Source organism: Hemitrygon akajei, chromosome 1, assembly GCF_048418815.1.
Source record: "Hemitrygon akajei chromosome 1, sHemAka1.3, whole genome shotgun sequence".
NCBI lineage: Eukaryota > Metazoa > Chordata > Chondrichthyes > Myliobatiformes > Dasyatidae > Hemitrygon > Hemitrygon akajei.
This window is the reverse complement of record NC_133124.1, coordinates 182,119,666-182,143,060: the sequence shown is the minus strand read 5'-3', so window position 1 is coordinate 182,143,060 and position 23,395 is coordinate 182,119,666. Positions and strand designations below refer to the sequence as shown.

General features: G+C 47.6%; 1 protein-coding gene across 2 annotated transcripts in view; it reads left to right on the top strand.

The window, feature by feature from the left end:
- Positions 1-23,395, top strand: part of lsr (lipolysis stimulated lipoprotein receptor) — a 57,328-nt gene that overhangs the window by 19,535 nt on the left and 14,398 nt on the right. For both annotated transcript variants that reach the window (XM_073055846.1, XM_073055852.1), the window contains exons 2-3: positions 6,485-6,826; positions 21,529-21,648. In XM_073055846.1, coding sequence (XP_072911947.1) covers positions 6,485-6,826; positions 21,529-21,648 — 462 coding nt within the window. The remainder of the gene's footprint in view (positions 1-6,484; positions 6,827-21,528; positions 21,649-23,395) is intronic.

Sequence of the window (23,395 nt, the reverse complement as noted above, 5' to 3'; positions counted from 1 at the left end):
TTTTGAGGGGATGTCAGATTCCCAGTGAGTTTCAGGGAGGGGAACCGTGGCCCCCGTGGGTTTTGAAGCATGGCATCCCAGTAATTTCAGGGAGGGACCCTAACGTCTGGTGAGTTTTGGGGGAAACCTGGACCCCCAGTAAGTTTTGGGTGGAGGGGGATCTGTGGCTTTGGGGAAATATAAAGATTTGTCATCCCAGTAAGTTTCAAGGGGACCATGGCTCCTTGGTGGGAGTCCCAGCAAGTTTCAGGGGAGTGGTGGGAATTGGGACCCCTGTAAGTTTTGGTAAAGGTGGGGGGGGGGGTGGTTAGTGAAATCTGTGGGACCCCAGGAGTGGAGATCCTGGTATGCTTCAGGCGAATTGGGCTCTGGTAATTTTTAGGAAAAACCAGGTGACCACAGTATGAGTTTTGAGGAATTTGTTCCAGTAAGTTTCTGGGAAGGAGAAAAACTGGGAACCTGGTGATTTTGAAAGGGAAGGTGTGATGCAAAGTTGTGGTCTGACTGAGTTTTGAGGATTTGGAGTCGCAGTACATTTTGGAGGGGAGCAATGTGGTGGGGTTAGTTCTGGGGTGGGATGTATGGAACTTTGAGGTGAATGGGAGCCCAGTATTTCCCGGAGATGAGACCCTGGTGAATTTTGGGGTGGGGGGGTGAGCTAGTGTCCCAGGGAATTTCAGGACCACTTGTGAAACGTCTTACCCCCTCCACCCATACTAGTTGTTGAGCCTTCAGGATAGTAGACTATTGGGATTTTACTGAACCATAAGCTGCAAGCGTTTTCTTTAGTGATTCAATTCCCCTCCGAATTAATATTCCCTTTGGATTTTCCTGATCACAGGCCCTCCCCTTAAGCACATCCAACACGTATACATCCCACTGAGAATTTGGTTAACATTTCTATTAATATTTGTTTATTATTGTCACTTGGATCACATTTCTTCCCCATTCTGATGTTTGGACCGAACAACAACTGAACCTCTTGACCATGTCTGCGTGTTTTTATGCATTGAGTTGCTGCCACTTGATTAGATATTTGATTAATAGAAACATAGAAAACCTGCAGCACAATACAGGCCCTTCGGCCCATGAAGCTGTGCCAGACATGCCCTTACCTTAGAAGTTACCTAGGGTTACCCAGAGCCCTCTATTTTTCTGAGCTCCAAGTACCTATCCAGGAGTCTCTTAAAATGGGCAGGTGTGTGTAATAACGTGGCCACTGAGTGTATGTCAGTGGTAAACCGGGTGAAGTTAAGTGGGGAGATTAGTTTCCAGGGCAACGTTCAGGGAAACGGTGTTGTCCTGTGAGCTGACAGAGACTCCTTGAGCTGGAATTGCCTCCTCCTACATCAGCTGGAAATGCTGAAATGTTTGATGGGTTAAGTTATTGTCAACATGAGACTTTCCAATAGTTTCTTGGAACACTTTTAAAAGCTCTCAATCCCGCTGAAAGGAATGCCACCACAGTAGTGATCAGGTGTGTCGATAATTATAAAATCAATCTGGGCCATAATACACCCAATGCAGTAGCATTAAATTCCTTGGTGTTAACATATACTGGGATCATAAAGAAGGCATGGTTTCACCTCTACTTTCTGAGAAGTTTGTGAAGATTCAGCATGTCACCTAAAACTTTGGCAAACTTCTATCGATGCACAGTGGAGAGTATCCCGACTGGTGCATCACAGCCGGGTATGGAAACACCGATACCCGGGAACCGAAAAGTCTGCAGAAAGTAGTGAATACAGTCCAGCCCATCACAGGCAAAGCTGTCCCCAGCACTGAGCTCAGCACTTCCAAGGTACAGCAGCATCCATCGTCAAAGAACCCCATTCCAGGCCATGGCCTCTTCTCGCAAATATCATCAGTCAGGATGTACCGAAGCCTTAGGTCCCACACCTCTAGGTTTGGAAACAGTTACTATCTTAGAATCATCAGACTCCTGAAGCAGTAGGGATAACTTCATTCACAACTACTCTGAATTTTCAAAGACTGTTGTTCTTGCCGTTATTTTTATTTGCAGTTTGTCGTCTTTTGCATGTTGGCTGTTTGTCAGTCTTTGTTTATGTACAGTGTTTTTCATAGAATTACATATATTCTCCCCTGTAAATGCAGGAGAAAGAATCTCAAGGTGGTATATAGTAGCATGTACAGTGCCTTGAAAAAGTTTTCAGCCCCCACAACTATTTTCATGCTTTACCGTCTCTTTTTATCTGAATTTAAAATATATTGAAGTAGGATTTGTTTGAGCTAATCTACAAAACATTGTGCATCAATTCGATAGAAAAATTCCAAAACCTGTCGACGATTTACTAAAAATTAAAAACCAAAATTGTGAGGCTGAAAAAGTATTCATCCCCTTTGTGATTATTACACTCTTTCCTCCGGTGCAATATGCTGTATTACTTTACCAACTCAACCAAATTGTTGATGTAGAAAAATTGAGGATCACCTGTTTTCAATGAATTCACAAGAGTAAGTACCCCCTCTCTCTGTAAGGTCCAACAGTATGGTAGATTCAACAGACCTAACCAAAATGAAGACAAAAGAGCATATAAGACAAGTCAGGGGAATGATTATAGAGAAACAAATCTGGGGACAGGTCCAATGCCATCTTATAGGCTTAGTGCAGTCCATCATGAAAAACTGGAAAAAATACGTAAGTCACAGGCACACTGCCTGGGTCAGGCTGTCCCTCCGAACTTGGTCGCTGGAGAAGAATGGTACTTGTAAGAGCGACTACTGTGACGTCAATGTCCGCTCTGAGTGAGCTGCAGAGAGCAATGGCTGCAACCGGAAATGAAGTGTGTGGCTCCACAATCTCTATGGTTTGCACAAAAAATGGTATGTGGCAAGGAAGAAGTCCTGGTTTTAAAAAAAAAGAGTGTATACTTTCCAGGAAAGGCTTTGCAAAGCATCACTTACAAGATGCTGTAAAGATGTGGAAGAAGGTCTTGTGCTCGGCTGTGACTGAAGTGGAAGTTTTTGGCCCCAGCAGTGTAGTGCTTATCAGCCAGGTAACACCATCCCTACTGTAAAGTTTGGTGGAGGTAGCTTCATGCTATGGGGATGCTTTTCAGCAGCAGGGACTGGAAATCTGGTCAGGATTGATGGGAAGATGAATGCTGCTAATCAGAGAGAGAGATCCTGGATAAAAAAAAACCTGCTAGCCTCTGCCAGAAAGCTTAAACTTCCTTTGAAGTTCATCTTTCAGCAGGAGAACAACCCAAGGCCCGCTGCCAGAGCAACCATGGAGTGGCTTCAAATGAAGAAAATTGATGTCCTCGAGTGGTCCACAGACCTGACCTTAACCTGATCGAATATCAAGACTGCTCTCCACTGCCCACTCCCCAACTAACCCGGCACAGCTTCAGCAATTTTGCAAGGAGGAATGGGCAAATCTTGCTCCATCACATTGTGCAAAACGAGTACTAGCCAATAGTACACCTGCCCCCACTCTTCTTCCCTCACCACCATCCCAGGCCCCAGACAGTCCTTTCAGGTGAGGCACCACTTCACCTGCGAGTCAACTGGGGTGATATACTCTATCCGGTGCTCCCGATGTGGCCATTTATACATTGGGGAGACCTGCTGCAGACTGGGAGACCGTTTTGCCGAACACCGGCGTTGTCCTCCAGCAGTGGCGGGATCTCCCTGTGGCCACACACTTCAATTCCACAGACCACTCTCACTCCGATATGTCTGTCCATGGCCTTCTCTACCGTCAAGATGAGGCCACACGTATCTCTCGCCTAGGTAGCCTCCTACCTGCCGGCATGAACATTCAACTCACAGACCTCTGTTGATACCCCTGCCCCCCCCCCCCCCCTTACCCCATCCCTATCTGTAATTTTTGTCTGGTTCTCTTTCTCTCTCTTTTCCCCCCTCATTATAATCTCCCCCCAGCCCTACCTTTCTTTCTCTTTTATTTCCCATAATTCTCCACCTTCCCCCTAGCCCATTTCCCTCCAGCCTATCACTTCTCAGCTCTCTACTTCATCCCTCCCCCCATTTCTTATCCCCCCCTTCACCACCCCATGTTACTTCACTCCTGATGAAGGGTTTTGGCCCGAAACGTCGTCACTACCTCCTCCCATAGATGCTGTCTGGCCTGCTGAGTTCTGCCAGCATTTTGTGTTTTTATTTATTTCCAGCATCTGCAGATTCACTCGTGTTGGTTCAACTAAATACTGGGCAAAGTGAGATGGACACTTTTGAACTGCTAACTTTTCAGGATTTGAATTTTTAGTTTTTCACGCTTTACAATTTTTCCTGTTTTTTTGTGCTCTTCTCTGGGGGGATAAGAGGAGCACATGATTCACAAATAAAAAATCTGGAGCACATGATTCACAAATAAAAAATCTTAGTTAAATTGCTGAAAATCCCTGGTTGTAATACTCATTTATGTGAACAAAGGGTTTGGGGCTTAATGCTTTTTCAAGGCACTTTATGTACTTTGAGCTTTGAAATTGCTTTTCCCAGAGCGTAGTGAATCTGGAATTTTATGTTAAGGGAAGCAGTAGAGGCTGTCTCATTAGCTACAGTCAATGGCCACTTTAGTGGGTACGACCTGTACCTTTAAAAAAAAGTGGCCACTAAGTGTTTGCTCATGGTCTCCTGCTACTGTAGCCTATCCGCAACAAGGTTCAACGTGTTGTGCATTCAGAGATGCTCTTCCGTACACCACGTTTGAATGCGTACTTATTGAGTTACTGTCACCTTCCTGTCAGTTTGAACCAGTCTGGCCGTTCTCCTCCGACCTCGTTCATTAATAAGACATATTTGCCCACAGACCTGCCCCACACTGAATGTTCTTGTTTCATTTTTCACACCATTCTTTGTAAACCTCTTGCATGAAAATCCCAAGAGAACTTGCAATTTCTGAGATAGTTAAACCACCCCTCTGGCCGCAGTACACCCCGTTCATGGTGTAAGTCACTTAGATCACATTTCATCATCATTCTGATGTTTGGTCTGAATATCAGCTGAACCTCTTGACCGTGTCTGCATATTTTTATGCATTCAGTTGCTGCCACGTGATAGGCTGATTAGATATTTGCACTAACGTACAGGTGTACCTGATAAAGCGGCCACTGAGTGTATATTAAATACATAGTATAAATGGTTCTCAAGTTGGCGGTCAGTGGTGAGCAGAGTGTCACAGGGGTCAATACTGGCCCCACAGCTGTTCACAATATACATCAGTAATTTGTTTGAGGGAACACAGTAGAAATTAAATTTATTTAATCCACAGTCGGATTTTTGCATAGCAAGGGAATTGCAGGTTCTGGGGAAAAGGAGGGTAGCTGGAGCTGGGTCAATAGTCAGATCAGCCATGATCTTATTGAATGCTGGAACAGGCTCGTCAGGGCAGATGGCCAACTCCTTCTCCTATATCTTCATATGTTCTCAAAGCTCTGACATTTCCCTCTAACCAGAGGATACACTTAGTTAGGCCCTGGGGATTTATCCTACTTTGTGCATTCCCAAGACCACCTTTACCTCTTGTTTTCATAGTTTGTGTGTGTTTCAGGATGTCACTGTTATCTGCTCTGAATGAGCTTCTGTGGCCTCTATGGTGAATACAGACATCAATCGTGGAGTTGAATTTAGGAGCCGAGAGGTAATGGTGCAGCTAAATAGGACCCTGGTCAGACCCCACTTGGAGTACTGTGCTCAGTTCTGGTTACCTCACTACAGGAAGGATGTGGAAGCCATAGAAAGGGTGCAGAGGAGATTTACAAGGATGTCTCCTGGACTGGGGAGCTTGCCTTATGAGAATAAGTTGAGTGAACTCGGCCTTTTCTCCTTGGAGTGACGGAGGATGAGAGGTGACCTGACAGAGGTGTATAAGGTATTGAGGCATTGATCGTGTGGATAGTCAGAGGCTTTTTCCCAGGGCTGAAATGGTTGCCACAAGAGGACACAGGTTTAAGGTGCTGGGGAGTATGTACAGAGGAGATGTCAGGGGTAAGTTTTTTTTACCAGAGAGTGGTGAGTGCGTGGAATGGGCTGCCGGCAACGGTGGTGGAGGCGGATACGATAGGGTCTTTTAAGAGACTTTTGGATAGGTACATGGAGCTTAGAAAAATAGAGGGCTATAGCTAAACCTAGTAATTTCTATGGTAGGGACATGTTCGGCACAACTTTGTGGGCCGAAGGGCCTGTATTGTGCTGTAGGTTTTCTATGTTTCTGTGAAACACTCTTTTCAGACCTTGTCTCAAGATTCAGGGAATAGATTTAGGATGGAGATGAGGGGAAAATGCTTTTTCCCCAAGAGAGTGATGTATCTGTGGAATTCTCTGCCTGAGGAAGTAGTAGTGGCAGGCTCGGTAATTATATTTCAGACATAGTGAGGTAGTTTTTTGCAGGGGAATTAAGGATTCTGGGGAAAAGGCAGGTTGGTGGGGCTGAGTCCACGGCCCATGAGTGATCTCACTTAATGCCGACTCTGATTCTGTTCTCCCTCTCCCTTGCTCCTAGGCCTCTCTGCAGCGATCCAGGTGACGACTCCGGATCCGTGGAAGGTGGCACTCCTCTTCCAGCCGGTCGTGCTGAAGTGCCAGTACGATACCTCGGCTACCCAGCCGCCCACCGTGGTTTGGAAGTACAAGTCGTTCTGCCGGGACCGGGTGGCGGACGCTTTCAACCCCAGCAGTTCTGCCAACCAGGTCAATGACCAGTTGCAGCAGGCCGACCCCAACTACAACCCGTACGTGGACTGCCCCGACGCCTCTCGCACTGTGAGGATCGTGGCCTCCAAGATGGGCAAAGCCGTCACGTTGGACAACTACTACCAGGGCAGGAAGATCACCATCACAGGCGGTGAGTTTTTTTAAAATTTAGAGGTAAAGTATAGTAACAGGCCCTTCCGGCCTAACAAGCCCACACTGCCGAATTGCTATACTACTAACCCATCCATCCGCCTGTGGAATATGGGAGGAAACCAGAGCACCCTGTGGAAACCCAAGTGGTCACGGGGAAACAGACAGTGGCGGTTAACTTGACTTACACAGGAGGTGTTGGAAATGGGGGGTGGTAGGGGAGATTATCACCAGGGAAGGAGGAGGTGGGGTGGGGTGGGGGGTAGGTTGGTGAGATTTAGTGGGAGATGCCATCGAGAATTGTAGGGATTTGCGGGGTGACTACTACCAGGGTAGAAAGCTTACTGTCACTGGGGTGGGGTTGGGGAAGTTGGGCAAGTTAACTGGAGTTACGTGGGGGGAGGTGTTGAAAATTACAGAGGGCAGGGGTGTGGTGGGGATGACTACTGCCAGGCTAGAAAGATCACCATCATAGGGTTTGGAGGGGCCCGGGTGAGTTAACCAGGCTTACTCAGGAGGTGTTGTTGAAAATTGTTTGTGGGAGGGGGGTGGTTTAGTGCCAGGGAATGGTGGGGGTGACTCGAGCCAGGATCAGAAGATTACAGTCATGGGACAGGGAGGGGTGTGAGTTGGTGAGACTACAAGGGTGGCATCGTTGACAGAGGAGAAGGCTGTCAAAAATTACAGGTGTTGAGAGGGTGGAGGTGATAGTAGAAAGACTTCGAAAGGCTTTGCTGCTTTTTTAAAAAATACTGTATATATAAACACAAAGTTTATCTAGTGAGTACAATTTCCCAACAAAAGCATGAATACAGTACTTTATACCAGGAGTTCCCAAGCTGCGGTCCATGGACCCCTTGGTTAATGGTAAGGCTCCATGGTGGGGAGAAAGGCTGGGGACCCCTGCATACTGCCTGACCTACTGAGTTCCCCCAGCTCTTTGTAGTGTTGCATAAAATTTCCAGCATCTGCAGAATCTCTTGTTTATAAAACATTCACGACTGCATAGAACACTCTATTTACAGTTTCAGGTTAAAATATCATTGTCACTGTGGCGCTGTCTGTCTGTAATTAAGTTTCTTATAGCCTGCGTGTGTCCATGTGAGGATGCTCCTCACCTGGATTCACCTCGTGCCTTCCAGCTCTTCCTTCACCCCCTGCCCCCTCTGCCTCCTTGTATACCAGTCCCCTCGCTGTGGAAACTCCGTAAGGCAGGAGTCAAGTCAGAGCTCTGTCAGTCTGACAAGAGATGGAGTGCAAAGTTCAAGGTAATTTGGCTGATCTGGCCATTGACTCGGAGCCACCTACCTGCCTTTTCCCCACAACCCTTAACTCCCCTGCTTAGCAAAAATCTATCTGACTGTATTTTAAATTTATTTAATAGAGCAGCCTCTACTGCTTCCCTTGACAGAGAATTCCACCGATTCTCTGCTCTCTGGGAAAAACAGTTTCAGAGCTTGAAGTAAATTTATTATTAAAGTACGTCTATGTTACCATGTACTGTCTTGTAATTTATCTTCTTTGAGGAAAAAAATCAATTCAATAGAATTTACAAAGCCTATACATAAATAGATAAAGACTGACAAATAATGTGTGAAAGAAAGCAAACTGTGCAAATAAAATTAATACTGACTGCGGGAATTGTAATGAGTTTTTCAAAGTGGGTTGTTAGGTTGTTGAATCAGCTCAGAGTTAAGCTGAATGAAATTACCCATGCTGGTTCAGGGGCCTGGTAGTTGTAGGGTAATGACTGTTGTTGAACCTGCTGGTGTGGGACGGAAGGCTCCTGTGCCTCCTGCCCAATGGCAGTAGCAAGATTGGCCTTGGATGGTGGGGGTCTTCGATGACGGACACCGCTGTCTTGTGGCAGCGCTCTGTGTAAATGTGTTCAGTGGTGGGGAGGGCTTTGCCTGCAATGGACTGGACTGTATCCATCACTTCCTGTAGGCTTTTCCATTCCGGGGCATCGGTGTTTCCATACCATACCGTGACACAACCAGTCGGGATAGCCTTCACTGTGTGTCTGTAGAAGTGTTGGTGACATGCCACATCTGAGAAAGTTGAAGCACTGTCGTACCTTCTTTATGATGACGCTTAAGTACTGGTCGCAGGACAGATCCTCTGATATGTCAATGCCAAGGAATTTAAAGCTAATGACCCTCTCCACCTCTAATCCCCTCTCATGGACCTCTGGTTTCTTCCCCAAAGTATTTACTTTGGCAGTAAAGATAATCATTGTGTATCTTTTTATTATGGGTGGGGTTTAAGGAATTGAAGGGCAGCAAGGTATGTCTCGTGCCAATAAAATTTTTCAGCGTACCATCGGTTTGTCACTCCAGCATCTAGGAATTGTCCCACTGGTTTAGGGTGCAGCTGGTGGTTTGGTAAGGCACTGGAAAAAATGGTTCAGTCAGCGGATGGAACGTGAATTTTATAAATGTTCTGTTATAGGGGTAGAAATGGAGGGGAAGCGGGGCCGAAATGGACACTCCAACAGTTCAAATGGGACGCTGCACTGGTATGGTGGTTAATGTGTCGCTATTACAGTTCGGGAAATCAGAGTTAGGAGTTCAGTCCCAGCGTTCTCTGGAAAAAGGTTTTGTTTGTGTGTGTGTGTGTGTGTGTGTGTGTGTGTGTGTGTGTGTGTGTGTGTGTGTGTGTGTGTGTGTGTGTGTGTGTGTGTGTGTGTGTGTGTGTGTGTGTGTGTGTGTGTGTCTGTCTGTCTGTCTGTCTGTCTGTCTGTCTGTCTGTCTGTCTGTCTGTCTGTCTGTCTGTCTGTCTGTCTGTCTGTCTGTCTGTCTGTCTGTCTGTCTGTCTGTCTGTCTGTCTGTCTGTCTGTGTGTGTGTGTCTGTGTGTGTGTCTGTGTCTTTCCGTTTCCATTTCCATTAACGTCAGGTGCACATTCCAAAGACGTTTTGTGAGTAGACTGCTGTTAAAATAGGTGGGTTGCAGACCACTGTGGCTTGTTAGGCCGGAAGGAGCTGTACCGCACAGAATCTCTAAATAAATAAATAAAATAAAACTGAGAAAGTGGGTCATGGAATGACTGAGGAAATTTAACCTCAGACAATTGTGAGGTGATGGTGGCATCCGTTAGTCTCGCAAGACTAATATAACTCGGAGTCCTGCCATGTGCAGAAGTTCGCTGATGACACGGCAATAGTGGGGTGTGTCAGGAATGGACAGGAGGAGGAGTATAGGAAACTGATACAGGACTTTGTGATATGGTGCAACTCAAACTACCTGCGTCTCAATGTCACCAAGACCAAGGAGATGGTGGTGGACTTTAGGAGATCTAGGCCTCATATGGAGCCAGTGATCATTAATGGAGAATGTGTGGAGCAGGTTAAGACCTACAAGTATCTGGGAGTACAGTTGGACGAGAAGCTAGACTGGACTGCCAACACAGATGCCTTGTGCAGGAAGGCACAGAGTCGACTGTACTTCCTTAGAAGGTTGGCGTCATTCAATGTCTGCAGTGAGATGCTGAAGATGTTCTATAGGTCAGTTGTTGAGAGCGCCCTCTTCTTTGTGGTGGCGTGTTGGGGAGGAAGCATTAAGAAGAAGGACGCCTCACGTCTTAATAAGCTGATAAGGAAGGCGGGCTCTGTCGTGGGCAAAGTACTGGAGAGTTTAACATCGGTAGCTGAGCGAAGGGCGCTGAGTAGGCTACGGTCAATTATGGAAAACCCTGAACATCCTCTACATAGCACCATCCAGAGACAGAGAAGTAGTTTCAGCGACAGGTTACTGTCGATGCAATGCTCCTCAGACAGGATGAAGAGGTCAATACTCCCCAATGCCATTAGGCTTTACAATTCAACTGCCAGGACTTAAGAACTTTTTTTTAAAAGCTATTATTAATGCTTTTTGAGTTAGTGATTTAGATGCATATCATATTATTACTGAGTTAAGTATTGTATGTAATGAGTTTTTGCTACAACAAGTGTATGGGACATTGGAAAAAATGTTGAATTTCCCCATGGGGATGAATAAAGTATCTATCTATCTATCTATCTATCTATCTATCTAAGACCATTCACAGATCGCCTGGAATGGTTTCCAGGGCGCAGGCCTGGGCAGGGTTGTACGGGAGACCGGCAGTTGCCCAAGCTGCAAGTCTCCCCTCTCCACGACACCGATGTTGTCCAAGGGAAGGGCAAGGGCTGATACAACTTGGCACCGGTGACGTCGCAGGAGTTGCCAGAGCGAGGTTGAAGGCAACGTTGGACTTCCTTAGGGACTCCAGCTCCGGATTTGCCCTCAGGGTTTACTCCCGAAGCCTTTCCCACGAGTGGGTATGGCCGCAAGGCAGCGGAGGTTTGAAATCAAAGTTGTCCCTCTCTTAGATGGACTGCCTTCCCAGGCCGACGAGCTCCATCTACCCGAATGTGAAGTAATACCGCTTGGGAAAATCATGTAACAGTGAATGCTGTGCAACAAAGAGACGCAGGGTACCTGGTTCCCTGAAAGTGGTGACACACATAGACAGGGTGGTGAAGAAGGTGGTTGGCACGCTGGCCTTCATCAGTCAGGGCACTGACCACAGGGGTTGGGACATCACGTTGCAGTTGCACAAGACGTTGGTAAGACCGCACTTGGAGTATCGTACGCTGTTCTGGTCGCCCAGCGATGGGAAGGATGTCGTGAAGCTGGAAAGGGAAAGATTCATTGGGACTGGAGGGCTTGAGTTGTAAGGACAGACTGGGGCTGTTTTTCCCTGGAGCGAAGGAGGTTGAGAGCTGATCTTATAGAGGTTTATCAAATCATGAGGGGCAGAGGTAAGGTGGTTGGTCACAGTCTTTTTCCCTAAGGTAGGGGAGTCTGAATCTAGAGGAACAGGTTTAAAGTGAGAATGGAAAGATTTAAAATGGGCAGGTTTTTTACGTAGAGGGTGATGGGTATGTGGAACAATTACCAGAGGAAATAGCAGAGGCAGGTACAATTAGAATGCTTAATGGATAGGAAAGGTTTAGAGGATGCGGGCCAAATGCAGGGAAATGGGACTAGCTTTCAGCCAGTTGGGCTGAAGAGCCTGTTTCTGAGTGAGTTGTAAATTCCACAGCAAGGGAGAGAGATGGTGAGAGAGTGAGGGGCACGGCAAGAGAGAGACGTGACAGAGAGAAGGAGGCAGCGAGGGGGGAGGGGGAAGAGAGCCTCTCTCTGCAGCTGTGAGACATTTATCTAGCCATCTCCAACTTTTCCCAAGCCTCCTCCAATAATCGACCTTTGTAATCAAGAAGGCTGTCAAGCAGCACATGTTCGACTCTGTGCCTGGAGAGCGAGTCTGCCACTGGCACCTCTTCATGCCAAGTGAGCTGACTGCAACCGAACACTTCTCCATTCCTCCTTCTCAGAGAGAATTCCCAGTTCTCCCTAATCCCCGAGGAGCTGATGAATCAGTGTCTGCTAATTCTTGTCCTGGCTGATTTTTGTCCGTCCACAAGTGGAAACCTCCTCCTCCTCTTCTTGAAACACTCTGTGCTGTTCAGTTCAACAACCTCTCTCCTAAAGTTTATCTCGAAGATTCGGAATACTTTCCCTTGACACTGACTCTCGAATTTCGACTGGCGCCCAAAACAAGATCTTGTGACTTACTTAGGCTGTAACTGAGAGAGGGATGTCGTAAGCACTGCTGTCAGCATCGGTGGAGTGAGTTACAGAAGGCAAGTAGAAAGTGAATGCCATGCTGTCGCACTGCTCCACTGGCAGGCAGGTCAGCGAGCACAGAAACGGGCCTTTCCATCTGTCAGGTTTGTGATCTTCTGCCTGGTCCAGGCTACCTGCCCCTGGATCTCCGTACACCTCTCATTCATAAACCTCTCGCCTTTCTTAAAAGTTACAATAGACCTCGTCTACACCACTTCTGCTGGCAGCTCGTTCCACACTCTCACTACCCTCAGGCTCCCCTTCACCTTCTACCCTAAACCTATAATCTCTTGCCCTAGTCTCACCCAACCTGAGGGGAAAAAAACTTGCAGGTATTCACTGTATCTATCCCCTTCATAACTTCAAGATGTCTCCAGTGAATAAAGTCCAACTTATTCGACCTGTCCCTATAACTCGGGACCTCAAGCCCCAGCAACGTCCTTGTCTTTCAAGAGGTGCAGAGTGAACTCCATATATTGTGTCCAGTTTTAGTCACTCTGTTTTGGGAAAGATTGTCAAGCTGGAGAGGGTGCAGAAGAGATTTATGAGGATGCTGCCTGGACAAGAGGCCTGAGTTATAGGGAGAGGTTGGACACACTGGCTCTCTATTCCCTGAAATGCAGAAGAATGAATTGTGACCTTAGGGAAGTTTATAAAACCATGAGAGGTATGGATAAGATGGATGGTCGTTGCCCTTTCCCCAAGGCTAGTGAGTCCAAAACCAGAGGGCAGAGATACAAGGAAAAGAGGAAAGAGGTTTAAAAGAGACCTGAGAGGTAACCTCTTTATACAGAGGGTAGTGAGGACCAGGAATGAGCTGACAGAAGAGGTGGCAGCATTTAAGAGGCATTTGGATAGGAGAGAGGCTTGGCGGGTTATGGGTTGAATGTAGGCAACTGAGACTAGCAGGGAAGATGCAGTGGTCAGCATGGACCAGATGGGCTGAAGGGCCTGTTTCTATGCTGAAGAACCCTGTTACTAAACAAGGACAGCTCACTAGTGGTGACTCATTACCAGTTAACTTGCCTGTCCCGATTACCCGTAATATGCCTCTGGTGGAAGAAACCAGGATCAGTAAGGGGCCAATACTTCCCTTACCAGTACGTTTGATATGAGTTGTGAGAGAAAGAATCTGCTCTCTCAATTGATAATGTCTCGGCAGGTCTGACTGGAGTCTCATATCTGCCTAATCATTCACCCCTGGCTTACCGAGACCAAACCAGGCTACCCCTTGAAACTAGAGAAAATGAGACAAGCGAAGGAGAAATTTACACTTAAAAATCTTCAATGTCAGGATTATTGTCAGATGCACAAGTCCACAAATGCAATGGAAAAAATTACTTGCAGCGTCACAGGCACATACCATTAAATACATAACATTCACAAGGAGATAAAATATTATTTTTATAATAGAACACAATTAGAACAGGAAAGAAGCACAAAGTTGACTGTAATGCAGAGTGGTCCTAGTGTCGCGAAACTGAGGCCGAGATTAGATTTGCACCGTTTCAGGTTGAGTTGGTCGTAAGGAAGGAAATACAAGGTTAGAATTCATTTTGAGAAAACTAGAATACTTGAGCACAGATATAATGCTGAAGCTTTATAAAACATTGATCAGACCACACCTGGAATATAGTGAGCAGCTTTGGACCCTAAGAAAGGATGTGCATTGGCACTGGAGAGAGACCAGAGAAGGTTTAAAAGAATGATCCTGGGAATGAAAGGGTTAATGCTTGAGGGGCTTTTGATCACACTGGGCCTGTACTCGAGTTCTAGAGGAATGAGGGGAATTCTCATTAAAACCTGTTTAATATTTAAAGGAGCTGGCACAAAATGCCGGAGGAACTCAGCAGGTCAGGCAGCATCTATGGAGAATAAATAAACGGTCGACATTTCGGGCCGCAACCCTTCTTCAGGGCAGGAAAGGAAGAGAAAACCATGGGAGATGGGGAAGAAGGAGGGGAACCAGGGGAAGGTGATAGGCAGGTGAGAAGAGGTAAGAAGCCAGTGCAGAATTGAAGAAGGGGGGGGGGGGAATTTTTTTTTTTAACCAGAAGGAGAAATCAATGTTCATGCCATCAGGTTGGAGGATATCCAGGCGGAATATGAGGTGTTTGTCCTCCACCCTGAGGGTGGCTTCATCATGGCACAAGAGGAGACCATGGGCCAACGTGTCCGAACAGAAAATAGGAATTGGAATTAAAATGGTTGTCCACTGGGAAATTCTACTTTTAGCGGATGGACAGGAAGTGCTCGATAAATGGGACCCCCAGACTTACGATGGGTCCCACCAAAATAGATGAGGCTGCACTGGGACCACTGGATACAATAGACAACCCCAGCAGATTTGCAGATGAAGCATTGCCTCACCTGGAAGAAATGTTTGGGGCTCTGAATGGAGGCGAAGGAGAAAGTGCAGGCGTAGCACTTTGGCCACTTGCAGGGGTAAGTGCCGGGATGGAGATTAGTGGGGAGGGGAGAATGGACAAGGGGATCACAGAGGGAGCGACCTCCACGGAGAGTGGGGAGAAGGTAAAGATGTGCTTAGTGGTAGGATCACTTTAGAGATGGCAGAAGCTGTGGAGAATGTAGTGTTGAATGTAAATGTTCATGGGGCAGTTGGTTAGGACAAGAGGAATTCTATCCCTATGAAGGAAAGATGGAGTGAGCATGGGTGTCTGGGAAATGGAGGAGATGTGGTGGAGGAGTGGAAACCCCATTCTCTGATGACCTGGAAAGGAGAGTGCCATCCCAAGAACAGATGTGGGGGGAGACAAAGGAACTGAGAAAGGGGAATAGCATTGTTACAGGAGACACGGTGGGAAGAGGGACAATCAAGCTAATTCATGGAATTGATAGGGTTATAAAAGATGTCGGTAGACAGCTTGGCTCCAGAGACAGAGACAGATCGGGAAAGGAAACAGGTGTCAGAAATGGAGCAAGTGAATTTAAGGACAGGGTAGAAGTTAAGCAAAGTTGATGAAATTGACAAGCTCAGCATGGGTGAATGAGGCAGCACCAATGCAGTCGCCAGTGAAGCGAAGGAAGAGTTAGGGAGCATTACCAGGGAAGGCTTGGAACATAGATCTTTCTATGTAGCCAACAAAAAGGCAGGCATAGCTGGGGCCTGTGTGGCTACCCCTTGAGCCTAGAGAAAATGGGACAAGCGAAGGAGAGATTATTGAGGGTGAGGACCACTTCTGCCAGGCGGAGGAGTGTGGTGGTGATGGGAAACTGGTTGGTTCTTTTGAGAAAGAAGTGGAGCAGAAGCTAGAGGCCATGCAACTTACAGTCTGAAGGCTTCTGGGGTGGTTGGAGCTGGAGTTGGTAGTTGTGCAAATAGTTAAATACCCAGATAGAGTGGATGTGGAGAGGATGGTTCTATAGTGAGAGAGTCTAAGACCAAAGAGCACAGCCTCAGAACAGGTTTCAATAGGTACATTCGATGTCAGAGAAATGTATACAATGTCATTTTTTTCTTCACAAACATCCACGAAAACAGAGTGCCCCGAAGGATGAGTGGCAGTTAAATGTTAGAACCCCCCAGCTCCCCCCTCCCATGCATAAGCAGCAGCAAAGCAATGACCCCCCCCCACCCCCAGCAAAAAGCATTTAGCACCTTCTTCTGAGCACTCGGGGTCTCTGGGCACACAGCCATCAGCCAGCTCGCTGCTTAGGATCTTCAGTCTCCCACGACGCATCAGGCAGCGGCAGTGGCCTTGAATCCGCCCGCCCGCCTCCGGAGCCACGAAAATCCAGCACCCTGAAGGCGCGCTAGTCTTCCGGGCCACGTCCTCGGCATATCGAAAAGCGGGTGGTTGCGAGTCCCCGAGAACGGGTCCCATTTCCACAAAGAACCGAAGTCAGCGTGGAACTCCAGGTCAGGGTTTTCAAAAGAACCTTGAAAGGGGTAAAAAAAAAGATATTAAAGATAGAAATAGAGCTGTTTCTGAAGATGCAAGCAGAAGAGTCGCCATTAAGCACCATCATCCTCCTAGAAGGATGTCCCTTTACAACGGAGAGGAGGAGGAATTTCCTTAGCCCAGTGGTGGTGAATCTGTGGAATTTATCACCACAGATGGCTGTAGAGACCGTCCTTGGGTATATCGGAGGTGGTAGGTTCTTAATTAGTGTGGGCGTCAAAGGTTCCAGTGAGAAGGCAGGAGAATTGGTTTGATGGAGATAATAAATCAGCCATGATGGAATGACAGAGTGAACACATAGCATAATTCTGCTCCTCTGTCCTGTGATGTTAAGGTTTGGTTCAATGACCTGGTGGTGTGGGACTTCAGGCTTCTGTACCTCCTGCCCGACGGAAACTGCAGGAGGATGGCAAGGCCCAGATGGTGGGGGTCTTTGTTGGATGGTGCTTTCTTGGGGTGGCACCTGCTGAAGATACTACTGATGGTGGGGGGGGGGGGATGTGTTGGGCTGAATTCTCTTCTTTCTGCAGCTTCGTAAATTCAGATGAACGTAGCAGACCATGGTGCAACCAGTCAGAATTCATAGAAAAGCTTAAGAGCAGGCCCTTTGCCCTGCGATGGCTGTGCTTCCTGCCAGTTTAAACTCTGCATGGTTTGTACTTCTCCCTTCCCTGCCTGTTCACGGCCTTGTCTAAAGGCCTCTTAAAAGATGCGACCATATCTGCCTCCACCACCTCCCTGGGCAGTACGTTCCAGGCACCCAGCACTTTCAGTGTATAAGGAAAATAGTAATACTTTTATCACCACTGACACGTTTTACAACAGCAGTAGAATGCAAAGACATAAAATTAGACCACAAGACATGGAATGGAATTAGGCAATTTGGCCCATCGAGTCTGCTCCACTATCCTTTCATGGCTGATTTATTATCTTACCCAACCCCAGTCTCCTTCCTTCTCCCCGTAACCTTTGATGCCTTATTAATCAAAAACCTGTCAACATCCTTTGAAATTTTCCCAATGATTTAGCCTCCGCAGCCATCTGTGACAATGAATTCCATGTATTCACCACCCTCTGACGAAACAAATTTCTTATCTCTGTTCTAACAAGACATCCTTCTATTCTGAGGCTGTGCCCTCTGGTCCTAGATTCTCCCACTACAGGAAACATCCTCCCCACCTCTACTCTATCTCTTTCAATATTTGGTAGATTTCAATAAGATCCCTCTCTCCTTTATTCTTATAAACTCTGGTGTGAAAAGGCCAAGAGCTGTCAAATACTCCTCATATCTTAACCCTTTCTTTACTGAGATCCTTCTCATAAACCTTTAGTACATCCTTTCTTACATATGGGGCTCAAAGCTGTTCATGGTACTCCAAACATGGTCTGACCAATACCTTATAAAGCCTCAATATTACATCCTTGATTTTATAAACTAGTCATCTTGACATTTCTATAACCTACAAAATATTTAAACAGTGCAAAACTGGAATAGCAATGCAGTGTTCGCAGACCGATCAGAAATCTGATGGCAGAGGGGAAGAAGCTGTTCCTAAAACATTGAGTGTGGGCCGTCAGGCTCCTGTATCTCCTCCCTCGTGATATGCCACGTCCCAAATGGCAAGTCCTTTGTGATGGATGCTCCCTTCTTGAGGCATCACCTCTTGAAGATGTTCTTTACACATTCCCCCTCTTACTGTAAACCTTTCCCCCCGGATAGTTGGCAAGCCCGCTCTGGAGTTTAAAGATGCTTAACCTGTCTGGGACTCCGGTGATGTTATTTGCGAAAAAGACTCTGTTTGCATCACCTTTTGAGGTTGAGATTTCCAAAACCGCCATCTGAGAGAACAAAATATCACCTTACCTCAGTCTTATTTTTAAACAGTGACCACAGCTTCTAAATTCCCCCTGAGGAGATAACATCCTCTCCACAGGCACCCTGTCAACATCCCTCAGGGTCTTGAGTTTCAGTCAAGCTGCCTCTCCTTGTTCTCAACTCAACGGATACGAGCCTGGCTTGTCCGACTTTCCCTCATAAGGCAACCCTCGCAGTTCCAGATATCGATCCTGTAAAAACTCCGGGGCTGCTTGGTATACATTAACGGCCTTGCTGAAATTGGATCATTGCTCCAAATGCGGTCTCATAAACACCCCGTGTAACGTAAGCACTGCTTCCTGGACCTACCTGCTTGATTCCTTTCACAGTGAGCAGATCACACATTTTCTTGACTTCCGTACACCAGGCGACAAAGTGGCGTGGCAGACAAATCCGCTGCCCCCCCCCCCCCCCAATCTCCGGAGACGGAGTTCGATCCCCACCTCCGGTGTGCCGCTATTTGTGGGACCCAACCACACCCTCCCCCAGTGAGGGCCCGTGCGTGCTTGCGTGTGTGAGAGAGAGAGAGAGACCTGTCCCCAGTTGAGGGTTAGAGTTCGTGTGTCTGGGGAGAGCCCATGCCCTAGTGAGGGTCAATGTGTGCTTGTATGTGTGTGTGGGGTGGAACGCATCTCCTGGTGAGGGTCATTGTGTGGGGTAAGGGTTAATGGGTGTGTGTGAAGTGGGGGGAACCCATGCCCTAGTGAGGGTCAGTGTGTGTGTGAATCACTATTGTTACCTGTCCAAAGTTACAGTGAAATACACTGTTCAAACAGATCAGATCAGACACACTGCACTGGGGTAGAACAAGGGAGAACAGTAACAGGATGCAGGATAAAGTGTTACAGAGAAAATGTGGAGTAATAAGGTGCGGCCTCACTACGTGGTAAACTGAGGGCAAGATGCTATCTTCTCGTGTGTGTGGAGCTCCCCTGGGTGCTCTGACTGCCCCCCACATCACAAACAAAAGACACGGGAGGCTGGAGAGTGAGTTGCCCTCCTGGTGTGTGGGTGTGGGACAGAACCGGGGAGGAATTGATACGTGTAGAAGCGAGGACAGAGAACAGCGGGGCGCAGGGGCAGGCCGTTCGGCCCGCGTGGCCTGAGCCGACCACGATGCCAAATTAAACTGAATCCCAGCTGCCTGCAGCCCTAACCCTGTCTGAAAGTTTCCTGGACCCCACCCTCCACCACCCCAGGTAGCCTGTTGCAGGCACCCACCAGTCTCTGTCTTAAGGAAAGTCTTGCCTCTGAGCTTACTCCCTCTCACCTTCAGGATATGTCTCCTAGGTAACAGGGTAACGTAGCGTGTAGCACAACGCTATTACAGCCCCGTGCAACAGAGTCGGGGCCTCAATCCTGCCGTCCTCTGTAAGGATTCTGTACGTCTTCCCCGCAAGATGCAGGTTCTGCTTCTGGGTGGTGCAGTTTCCCCCCCCCCCCCCCCCGGTCCGAAGACATACTGGTTAGGAGAATTGGGCATTGTAAGTTGTCCCGTGATTCTGCCAGGGTTACATCAGGGTTTTAGGGGGTTGCCTGGCAGTGCAGCTGGAAGGAGCGGATGAATCTATTCCATGCTGTATCTCTAAATAAAATAAAAATAAGTATTTCTACCCTGGGAAAAAGATTCTGACTGTCTACCCTGCCTATAGCTCTCATGATCTTATAAACCGGTATCAGGTGTGAAGACCGAACCCGGCTGGTGGTGAGAGGGGCCCTCCTGGTCAGGTCCTTCCTGCACGACCAGAGGTCACTCCCGCAGTGCGTGGCCCGCGGGATGACTCTTAGTGGGAAAGAGAGAGTGGCTGCCTCTTTGCGGACTGTGGGTTTGCCACGGGGATGTGGAGAGAGAGGGGCAAGGGCCCGTGTCACGCATCACCTCCAGCAGCTGCGCGGCAGGGAACTCTCTGATCTCAGGGCCGTTCGCAGGGGACACGCACGGAGGCGGACACCAAGTGCCGGTGGCAGGTCATCAGCTCGGTGAAAGGCGCCCACGGGCCTGCCAGCACCTGGAGATGCCTGCGGAGGAATGCTGCCGACTGGCACGTTCCAGGTTGCGTGAATGCATGCCGAGGGATGCACTGAACCTCAGTGTCACTGTGAGGGCTTGGTGGAGAAGGACCACAGTGTAGTGTTCTTCTCCTACTGGAGAGGGACGAGCTGGGTTGGGGGAACAAGCCCCTCAATTATTATTGTAGCAGTACTCCACCCCGGAGTGCCTCCTGAGTGATAGCAGTGCTGTTGATAGGGATGAATGAAATTGAATGGGAAACGTGGTCAATGAATGTAAGGAATGAAAAGGCATTGAATGGTTTATTCTTGCAATTTTTTTTTATTATGAACAAAGTTCATTTTGTTTAAAAAAAAAACCATTACCAGGTCTCCCCTCAGCCTCTACCGTTTCAGAGAAAACAACTCAAGTCTGTCCGGAGTGTTGCCGTCTAATCCGGGCAGCGTCACGGGTACCTCTTCTGCACCCTCTCCAAAACCGCCACATCCTTCCTGTAATGGAGTGGCCATAACTGCACGCTGTACTCCAAGCACAGCCTGGCCAAAGTTCTATGTAAAGGCAATGCGACTTCCCAACTTTTAGTCCAGGTGAAGAGTTAAGACCCGAATCGCTGACTACAGATGCCACCTGGCCTGCTGAATTCCTGTAGCACCTTTGTGTGTTGTTCCTGATTCTTGCTCTCAACACTGTCACGTGAAAGGCAGGCAAGCATGCCAAACACCTTTTGGTTGCGTTGCCACTGCAGGGAGACAAGATCCCACTGTTAACTGTGTACTTTTCCCTTACATTTGACCTCCCAGCACTTTGCACTTGTTCAGATTAAACTCCCATCTCTTCCCCCACCCGCCCACCACCCTCATGTATCTGTGACTGATCCGAATCCCACGTTATCCTTTAATGGCCTTATTCAGTGCCCCACAGTTCCATCGACGTTGTGCTGCCTGCAAGTCTGTGAACCCAACCGTCTATTGGAACTCCTCTTTTCCACTATTTGTTTATTTCTGTACCTTATAGTAATTTTTGTGTCTTGCACAAAACAACAGATTTCATGACATACGTCCATGATAATGATTTTGATTGTGAGATCCAGCAGGAGAATAGAATGGTGTCCATGAAAATGAGTGGCTGATGTCCAGTTTGGACACGTTGAGGACATCGTGGTGGGGACTGATGTACTCTTGAGATTCATGCCCGAAGATGCGAAGGTGCCTTGTGAAATTGAGCTGATGTTATCTCTCCTCAGACGCCGACCTCAGCATCGAGCAGACAGCCTGGGGAGACAGTGGGGTTTACTACTGCACTGTGACTGCCTTTCAAGACTTGTCGGGGAACAACGAGGCTTATGTTGAACTGCTGGTCCTTGGTAAGTGTCCTCCACACAGAAACACTCACTAGGGAATACCTGGGCTCCCCCAGGACCAAAGCTCATCGACGTAAGGTCACCCATCCGGGATATACCACTAACTTGTACTTACTTCCTGCCCTTTACGCCGCTGGTCTTGTAGGGCAGCAATGAAGGTCCTCCATCTCTGATGGTGTTCAGGACTTTCATCAAGTCAAGAGCTTCCTTCTGGTTTTCACAGCCATGCAAGTCCCAGCTGGAGGCTCGGGAATACCGTCGCACTCAGATGTAGAAGGATTCTTCATTGCTGTTCCTGTAACAATTTTTGTTTTACCAGTCAGGGTTGTTAGCCTTGAGTGGACCCCCCCCCCCCACCCCACCCGAACCTGGAGGGCCGGTGGACTACTCTTATTCTGGCCTCTACCCTTTGACCTGTTTGGCATGGGTGACCCTACCAAGAGTCAAAGGATAATGCCTTGACTCCAGCCAACGTAGCTCTCCAGGTCATTGAGGCACGCAAGCCTCCACACCCTAATACGAAGATGTGGTCCTCCTGGAGGCACTAATTTATAGTTAGTTTATTACTATAGTGGAAAATGTCTTGTTTGTGTGTGCTACCCAGAAAGCTGACTGCGTACATACAGTAAGTACACTGAGGTAGAGCAGAAAGAAAAGAGGACTGGAGTTGGTTTATTATTGTCACATGTACTGCGGTGCAGTGAAAAAACTTACTTTGCCTGCCATTCATACAGATCAATTCACCACACCAGTGCATTGAGGTAGTGCAAGGGAAAAGCAATAAGACAGTGCAAGATAAAGTGTTACAGTTATGGAGAAAGTACACCACAGACAATGAGGTACAAGGGTCACGACGAGAAAGATTGTGAGCTCAAGGAAGTATTTTTTAACAGTTCAATAGCTGTCCTTGAGGCTGGTGCTACGTGCTATCAGGCTTTTGTATCTTCTGCCCGATGGGAGAGGGGAGAGGAGAGAATGTCCGGGGTGGGTGGAATCTTTGATTATGTTGGCTGCTTTACCGAGGTAGCAAGAAGTATAGACAGAGGCCATGGAGGGGAGGCTGGTTTCTATGATGCGTTGAGCTGTGTCCGCAACTCTCTGCAGTTATCACGGGCAGAGCAGTTGCTGTACCAGCCTGAGATACATCCAGATAGGATGCTTTCTGTACTGCATCTACAAATTTTGGTGAGGGTCGATGAGGGCATGTCAGATTTGTTTAAGTTCATGAGGAAGTAGAGGCACTAGTGAGCTTTCTTGTCTTGTCTGTGGCAAGGTTGGACCAGGGCAGGTTGTTGGTGATATTTACCCCTGGGAATTTGAAGCTCTCTGCCCTCCCCACCATAGCAGGATTGATACAGACAGGGGTGTGTACTGTGCCCTGCTTCCTGGTCAATGGCCAGCTCTTGGCTTTTGCTGACATCGAGGGAGAGAGATTTAAATGAGTGTCAGTGCTGAAGAGAATATCTAGTACTAGAATCAGACACTGGTGAGTCTACCCTTGGAGTATTGTGCACAGTTCTGGCTGTCCAGCTATAGGGAAGATGGCATTAGGCTGGAGATGGTGCAGGAAGATTCAAAAAGTTATTTTTAGGAGGAACTAGATAAGATGGGGCTTTTTTTTCTGGAGCTTAGGATTCATTAGAGAGCATTGGTTCTCAACCTGGGGTCCATGACCCTTTGGTTAATAGTAGGCTTAAAAAGGTTGGGAATCTCTTATAGATGTATATAAAGTCATAAGGGGCATAGATAA